Consider the following 8,542-nt stretch of genomic DNA (forward strand, 5'->3'; position numbering starts at 1 on the left):
CTATGTGAGTGAGACCTCGACAGAGGTTATTTGAGGAGGAGAAGAAGCTATGTGAGTGAGACCTCGACAGAGGTTATTTGAGGAGGAGAAGAAGCTATGTGAGTGAGACCTCGACAGAGGTTATTTGAGGAGGAGAAGAAGCTATGTGAGTGAGACCTCGACAGAGGTTATTTGAGGAGGAGAAGAAGCTATGTGAGTGCAGGGAAGAGTGATATGATCCTTTAGCCCCTCCTCCCAATGCTCACAGACAGTCACACACAACACCACATCTTGTTCATTTGAGCAATGTTTTTATACGATAGATTTATTTGACAGAATATTACAGTAGTGCTATAACCCTTCACACAACCTCTATAACCCTTCATACAGTTGCTATAAGCCTTCCCTTTGCCCTTATGTAGACAGGATGGGCAGTGAGCTGAGACATGCTCTGTAATGAACAACTCAGAGTAATGTGGGAAAAAAAACACTAGACTATAACTAATATATTACTATTTACAAATCATTTTCAATTACAACATTTCGATATCTGTCCATTTAAAAAGACATACTGGTTTTGGTCACAAAAAAACATTGTTATTCCATTATTTTCTCATCCATAAATAACTGCTTTCCAGTAAAGTTGTCTTGAGTACTGTCTCTATAGTACCAGAGGGAGACAGGGAGGGGGAGATGGAGACAGGAGGAGAGGGAGACAGGAGGAGAGAGAGACGGGGAGAGGGAGACAGGAGGAGTCGTGTCACAGACCATTAGAGTGACGTGTGTTTTATGCAGTAAGTACGGTCGACCACTGGTCTACTAATGTTCAAGCTGCAGTCAGAGAATGTCCAACAATGCTGACCTGAATCCCAAAACACAACTCTTAAACCTCTACCTCCCTTCCCCCAGTCAGTCAGCCAGCCAGTCAGCCAGTCAGCCAGCCAGTCAGCCAGCCAGTCAGCCAGCCAGTCAGTCAGCCAGCCAGTCAGTCAGCCAGCTAGTCAGTCAGCCAGCCAGTCAGTCAGCCAGGGAACATTGCTATGAGATGTTTGAGCTGGTAGTCTGGTGGGAATGGGGATCAGAGGGGAGGGGTGGGGGTTGTCTGACAGTAGGAGTTTGGGGTTCTCTGGCACGGGTGTAGTGAGGATGTGAGAGGGAGTCTGGCCTTCAGGGGGATAGTTGTATTTGGGTGTCCCCTCTCCAGTACAGAGGGAGTTGGGGGTCCCCTCTCCAGTACAGAGGGATTTGGGGGTCCCCTCTCCAGTACAGAGGGAGTTGGGGGTCCCCTCTCCAGTACAGAGGGAGTTGGGGGTCCCCTCTCCAGTACAGAGGGATTTGGGTGTCCCCTCTCCAGTACAGAGGCAGTTGGGGGTCCCCTCTCTAGTACAGAGGGAGTTGGGGGTCCCCTCTCCAGTACAGAGGGATTTGGGGTCCCCTCTCCAGTACAGAGGGATTTGGGGGTCCCCTCTCCAGTACAGAGGGAGTTGGGGGTCCCCTCTCCAGTACAGAGGCAGTTGGGGGTCCCCTCTCCAGTACAGAGGGAGTTGGGGGTCCCCTCTCCAGTACAGAGGGATTTGGGTGTCCCCTCTCCAGTACAGAGTCAGTTGGGGGTCCCCTCTCTAGTACAGAGGGATTTGGGGGTCCCCTCTCCAGAGGGGATGTGCTTGCTGTTAAGAATTTGGGCTTTGTCCCCCTGATTCTCTCCAAGAAGACTGACTGTTTACCTTCAGCCTGCCTGGTTAACATACTAATCAGGAGGTACAGGGGCTAGGAGCTACTGTTACTAATCAGGAGGTACAGGGGCTAGGAGCTACTGTTACTAATCAGGAGGTACAGGGGCTAGGAACTACTGTTACTAATCAGGAGGTACAGGGGCTAGGAACTACTGTTACTAATCAGGGGGTACAGGGGCTAGGAGCTACTGTTACTAATCAGGAGGTACAGGGGCTAGGAACTACTGTTACTAATCAGGAGGTACAGGGACTGGGAGCTACTGTTACTAATCAGGGGGTACAGGGACTAGGAGCTACTGTTACTAAGTGCACAATGTCTGCTAATGCCTTTTGGACTGTGTATAGTGTGTGTGTTGGGGGGGGGTGGGGGGGGGGGGTGTAGCTTTGTTGGAGTGAGAACATACAGAACAACTGACACACACTCACACACCCCGTATGAGATGCATGTTACACACACTTCAACACAAACACACATTCACAAACTACAACTGTCCCTTAGAGAGTCTGGGTAATAATAAATGAAATGGATAGTCCCACTCCGGGGGGCCGTAGATAGAGGGGGAAGGAGAGTATAGATATACAGCAGTTATACTACAGATCTCTGCTCCTTGTCTCTAGTACAGGTTAGTCTGTATAGATATACAGCAGTTATACTAGAGATCTCTGCTCCTTGTCTCTAGTACAGGTTAGTCTGTATAAATATACAGTAGTTATACTAGAGATCTCTGCTCCTTGTCTCTAGTACAGGTTAGTCTGTATAAATATACAGTAATTATACTAGAGATCTCTGCTCCTTGTCTCTAGTACAGGTTAGTCTGTATAAATATACAGTAATTATACTAGAGATCTCTGCTCCTTGTCTCTAGTACAGGTTAGTCTGTATAGATATACAGTAGTTATACTAGAGATCTCTGCTCCTTGTCTCTAGTACAGGTTAGTCTGTATAAATATACAGTAATTATACTAGAGATCTCTGCTCCTTGTCTCTAGTACAGGTTAGTCTGTATAGATATACAGTAATTATACTAGAGATCTCTGCTCATTGTCTCTAGTACAGGTTAGTCTTGAGAGCATTGGGTTTCCGGTGGAAGGAGGAGAGCACGCCAGCGAAAGGCCCTGTCATACTGTCTGCAGGCTGCCACGCCTTCAGCAGCTCTGGAGCTTGGGTTGCGGGTTGGGCCATTCCTGGGTGGGCGGGGCCTAGGCTGGGCCAGCCAGGGGGTTTGAGCCCCTGTAGAACGGGGGAGCTGGAGGTGTTGGCGTAGCCACCATTAGCAGGGGCGGGGCTGGGGCTGAGGCTGGCAGGGCTACCCATGTTCCCATTGGCTGAGCCGGGCAGAGAGGCGGTGCTGTCAGGGGTGGGACTGCAGGTGGACTCTTTTGATTCGTCATCATCTGAGGAAGATCTGGGCTCACCCTTTTTCCCCCCAGCATTGCCATTGTTCCCTCCTGGGCCCCCAGTCCCATTACCAGATTTAGAGTTGGCCGCACGCTCCACCTTACGGAACTTAGCCCGCCGGTTCTGGAACCACACCTGACACAGACAGACAATAAAGTTTAGTCTCATTCAAACGTCTAAAAATACAACCAAAAGAAAAAGGCAACAAGATAAATATACAAATAAAAATACACACTCTCTCTAAAATATACTCATGAAGGATGTATAGATTACAATTTGGTAGATAACAATCATTTCGACAATAACTGACTGCATTAACAAAATAAACATGATGATGTAAGTCCATACATGGATGAAAATGTTTTATCTATTGTGAATTCGTGTTTTTCATCAGAACCCTGGACTCACCTGCACCCGCGCCTCAGTAAGGTCGATCTTGAGCGCAAGCTCCTCGCGTGTGTAGATGTCGGGATAGTGGGTCTCCGCAAACACGCGCTCCAGCTCCTTCAGCTGTGAACTCGTGAAGGTGGTCCTTATGCGCCGCTGTTTCCGCTTCTCGTTTAAACCGGATGGGTCGGAGAAGAACTTATATGGAACTGCGGAGCCAACCAATCACAATAAAACCAATTAGCGATGCTCTGTTTTATTGTAGGCGTTTTTCTATAGGCTATGTTATGGAGTTGCCTTTGTCTGACCTCGTAGGCTATAGGCTATAGCTTGAGGCTGAAGATGTTTTTCCCTGTACAATACACGTTTTAATTGACTTGATCAATTCAACTAACGGAATATAGCCTATCAGTAGGCCTAGGTGAAATATCGTGGTTCCCATATTTATAGAATTTATTATTCAGAGTTATTTTTTATTGACGTTTTCTTTTGGTTTAGTCTATGATAGGGAAGTAGTCCACAATCGTACAAAATATATGACTATATTTATACAATTAGCTAGTTGTAATTATACCATTAACTAAATTAAGTAATTTGTAATTTGGTCAAATTTGCCTAAACTAAACATGGAATAACAGAATTCGATAGGCTATCAACAAGGGCATCGAAGAAAATGTTGTGATAGACTAACCACCTTCCAGTTTCATTATTTCATTCAATTTGATTTAAAAAAATGAAAAGTGTCATGCAGCCTGATCATTACATACAGATATTTTAGAAGTGTTTTTTTCCCCCAGAAAGAGAGAGCGCGTGCATAACGAACGCCACGGTCTGTCAGTGTGCCTTCATTAGAACTACAATAAAATCATATTTTTAAAAAATCATTAGCTTATCCAGAAAGTTAGAGGGAATTCACATATAAATATAAACAGTGCAATAATGAGGTTTTAGGCGCAGCAGGACGTGCGCGCTTTTCGAACAAGGTGGCACAGCCTGCACCATTCAACCATTTGTTGAAGAAAATTCGTTTTTATTAGTTGTAGGCCTATTAGTAACTATAAAACGTAATTGTTATTTAATTGTTATTAATATAAGACAGCAGTTACCATATTATTCTTGTTACTAAGTGAGCTATTGTTTGTTTCTTTTTTCATTTGGACACATGAAAACGAGGTTGTGCATCTCAAGGGATTTCATCTTGCAAAATTGAAAAATTCAAAAGAGCCTCGCACATCTGAGCTTCCTACATGGTAACAGTTGAATAATATGAGGAAAACAAGAAACCAATACGTAAAGCTTCTTTTTTCTCATCCTGCAAAATTGTAAATAAATAAAGAATCTAGTTTTCCTATTCCATCATATCGACATGAATTATAAAATTGGAATGTATGTATGGGAAGGTAGCAAAAAATAAACCTTTGAATTGTGCAGTCGAATCGTGACCACATAACGAATTAAATAGAACATGATGGATAGAGGAAAGGGTACATTTTAGGATAAGCTAAGTTCTATTAAATTGACTACAAATTACAAATTTGATTAGTTGATAATACAGATATATTTGCCATCTACCGAATTGTACACTGACTGAATTATCCCCATGCCAACGAACATAAAACGAAAGATTAGACCCTCAAATAAAGAGGTATGATAATATCAAACAGAATATTTATAATTTCGATTAATTGAGTTATCATTAATCAAATGAAATGTCTTTCCTTCTTCGATTAGCCTAGTTGGTATAATCAAATAACAAAAATGACATTTTACGCAAGTATTTCAAATAAGACCAGACGCTTTAACTATTGCCAACAGCTGGAGATGAAACACCGCTGTGAGCAACTCCTGCGAGACAAATCTCCCACTCATGCCCCACTATACCCTCTCCCCATGCTCTCTGCGCGCTCTTACCTGTGGAGTAGGGTGTGGGCTGGTGCTCCCGAAGGGACCCCAGTGTGCAACTAGCGGTGCTCAGAGGTGCGCATCCCGGGTTGGCACCGAACCCGGTCCGGATCGGGTTGTACTGGAACGAGCTGGCCTGACTGCACGAGCTGAAGTCCGCGTAGGCCGATGCCTCCATGGCCGCCATGCACGAGTCATATGAGTTCAGGTAGGAGTAATCCATTTTATACATGGAGGCGCGAGGATGACAACTCTGGGGCGAGCGCTGGATGAAATGTACTTCTCCGGATTCGAGTAGGAATTAAAACGGTTAAAGCTGTAAAAACACCACAGAATGAATTCCGTTTTTCAAATTTCTCCAATGACCAGCTTTAGGTCCCCAAGTTCAGTCCCGTTCTTGTTTTCAGTCAAAGCAGGATGTTATTTTACCATATATATGTCTTTCACGTCGCTCTCTCTTCCTTGAAAGTAATATTCCTGAAATCTCTTTCTTTCTTTTCTCTCTCAGTATCAGTATCGTCCTCTTCCATCCACGTCAGTTTCGCTCTCGCTCCCTTCCGGACCACCTCGCCTTGCGCTCAGTATGACAGCGCACCGGCCAGCTCGCGCAGTGTTTATAATAAACTTGGCAGTCCGCGAGACAATAACGAGGCGGTGGTCTCTTTCCATGACAATGTCTCGAGAGTCTATTGGGGGGCATCGTGCACGGTCAGCCCCCTCCCACTACTCATGCATTACTAATGCGCGTGAAGTTAACCCTCAGCCAGACGTCTTTATGCCAGATAAACTCCTGATATGATTCTGATTTCTGGAATTACACATTTTATTTGGTGTTGTTCAAGATGTAGCCTTTCTCTCCGCGTAAGAGTGGTAGCCTATGTAAGGGTGTATGCGTCACCTCAAGAGTGTCTGACTGCAGAACCAAACTAACCGCGTTTCAATCAGTGGATCCCATGGAAAGCTTTCATAAACGCATTGACTCCCCATAAATTGATTTAAGTTATTGTTCAGTGGCATCCAACGTGATATGAAACACACTAGCACGCGCCTCATGGGCCATAAGCTTATAATGCCCAGGGTGGTTAGAGCACAATCTCAGCGTCTCCTCTTATTCCGGGGCTGGAATGGTTGTGACACTAAATCGATGTAACGTTTATTAAACACATGAATTATCAGTTGCATAGACAACCAGGAGTGTCCTCTCTGCTACATCTGGGTCCTTAATTCAACCGTTTGAGAAATTAAGAGGTTATTCGTTAGAAGAAAAAAGCCGATATTGAACAAAATCATATCGTCCAAACCCTTGGAGCTTGTGTTGCTAAATTAACAGTTTTACGCGCGTGCTAAATTGATTATGGGAATGTGGCCACTGGCCCTGTGTGCGTGTAATAATATAACACGGTTTTATATGTAAAAGAGCAGCTCTCGATAGCGGCAGAGGGCTCTTCTCGTACTATCACCGCTTACTTTGCCAGTGGCCCAGTCTAATGGCATTACAACCTGCCGCATTGCCATGTTTATGTCCCATTGAATAACCCGCATCTTGCTGTGTCAGGACTGGGGTTTCTCCGCGCACAAAAAGTCTCCAACAATAGCAATAACGTTAGGAATCCTCTTAAAAATCTATGTTGTCTGAACGCATGGCACACGGTGGTGGCAGCAAGGGCGCGCGGTCAGGCCCGGTTGCATTGCGTTTGAAGGGCGGGGAGCACCGGGAGAGAATAGTCGTTTATATCAGCCACTACAGTGTCTCTAACTCAGATACTTTATCTTGTATGGACTTATATGTCACAAAAACTATGATGATAACAATGATATCAATTATAAAACAAAAAACATCGCAATATTGGCCTGTAAAATAAAGTACAATAGAATGAATACCTGTTAATAACATCACAATAATTATCAGTTCATTTTCGTTTCTGTCACTGCTTTTCAAAGCTTAATCATGGACATTTTCATGGACTGTTGAACTCATGTTTAGTAATTTGTATGCCTCACCGTTGTCCCCATTCATATGCATGTTATGCATGTCTACAGACCTCAACTTTTAACGGGGATGTTTTTATTGGTGTTTTGAGTTCTTCCTCGGTTGGTTATTGTAGACCTACAGGCTCATAACTTCCAGGTTAAACAAAAAAATACAAATATGCCTATACATTTCAAACCATTTTATTCCTATAGCTTACTCAGTTTCCCTTCACCATATATAAATCACCTCTCCTCAATACCGGTGCTGTTACGTTATGCTGTTCAATAGGGTACCACTCACCGGTGCTGTTACGTTATGCTGTTCAATAGGATACCACTCACCGGTGCTGTTACGTTATGCTGTTCAATAGGGTACCACTCACTTTTCATTTAAAAAAAGATTGTCAACTTCAATGCAATATAACAAGTTGTTGTTTCAACACTGTATGCCACCGCGTGCTGTTTCAGCTTAATCAGTTTACTCCAGTTAATCAACTGTATATAAACTAATTATCTAAATAAAATGTCCGATGCATATTTCCCCATATGCCTAACTGTTGTGTGATTGTGATATTGTCTGAAGCGTGATATTGTCTGAAGCATGATATCAGATTGATCTGTTGGCTTTGTGTCTGTCATCTTGCCGGTATGTTGGGTGCCCTATTCCACGAGCTCAACAAAGGGTTTTGCAGTCCTTGGGGCGCGCACGAGCCGGACCCTGAATCAGAACCCATGCAGTTGTCTCGCCCTCAGCCTCTCTCTCTACCACAGACGTGGCACCACTAGTCATAGAGCTGTCGCGCGCTCTGACTCTAACCAGGTTAGAAGCCGTCCGCCTGAAGCCGGTGCGCCATTGTGCATATAAGTAATTCGGGATTGAATGGCTGGTGCGCCAACGGGACTCCATCGTTCCAGCCTTCACTCATCCATCACCGTGCAAATCATATGCACGCACTAGCTCTATCCCCAAAATGTAGCCTATCCTGTGCACTTACAGGCCTAATGCTTTTACAGAGCAGGGAAAGGACATATGCCGAAATAAATACAAAACGTGTTGAAGCTAAACACACGTTCATCTGTGTATTTACAGCAACAGGTGCCTGGCAACCGCCCGTACACACTATAGCATTTTACCTGCTGTTTCATTGGCTGTTTCAGCCCCGTGTCTGAC

The 8,542-nt window shown here is 44.4% G+C and overlaps 1 protein-coding gene across 1 annotated transcript; it reads right to left on the reverse strand.

Moving 5' to 3' along the window:
- Positions 1 to 273: 273 nt before the first annotated feature.
- Positions 274 to 7,643, reverse strand: LOC110507943 (paired mesoderm homeobox protein 2A). The gene is made up of 3 exons (XM_021588367.3): positions 5,410 to 7,643; positions 3,520 to 3,707; positions 274 to 3,246 (listed from the first exon to the last, which is right to left on the reverse strand). Exons 1-3 carry the CDS (start codon positions 5,630 to 5,632, stop codon positions 2,761 to 2,763), a joined length of 897 nt encoding a protein of 298 aa, XP_021444042.2. The 5' UTR covers positions 5,633 to 7,643; the 3' UTR covers positions 274 to 2,760.
- Between the last annotated feature and the right edge of the window lie 899 nt (positions 7,644 to 8,542).

The sequence above is a fragment of the Oncorhynchus mykiss genome, chromosome 24 (assembly GCF_057628025.1).
Source record: "Oncorhynchus mykiss isolate SJ-2025 chromosome 24, ASM5762802v1, whole genome shotgun sequence".
NCBI classification, from domain to species: Eukaryota; Metazoa; Chordata; class Actinopteri; order Salmoniformes; family Salmonidae; genus Oncorhynchus; species Oncorhynchus mykiss.

What these genes read in the sequence shown, in the direction of transcription:
- LOC110507943 (XM_021588367.3), bottom strand. Translation starts at nt 5,632, where the DNA reads ATGTATAAAATGGATTACTCCTACCTGAACTCATATGACTCGTGCATG. An exon ending in GCCCACACCCTACTCCACAG is followed by an intron (nt 3,708 to 5,409) that starts GTAAGAGCGCGC and finishes TTGGCTCCGCAG; the next exon opens with TTCCATATAAGTTCTTCTCC. An exon ending in TTACTGAGGCGCGGGTGCAG is followed by an intron (nt 3,247 to 3,519) that starts GTGAGTCCAGGG and finishes TGTCTGTGTCAG; the next exon opens with GTGTGGTTCCAGAACCGGCG.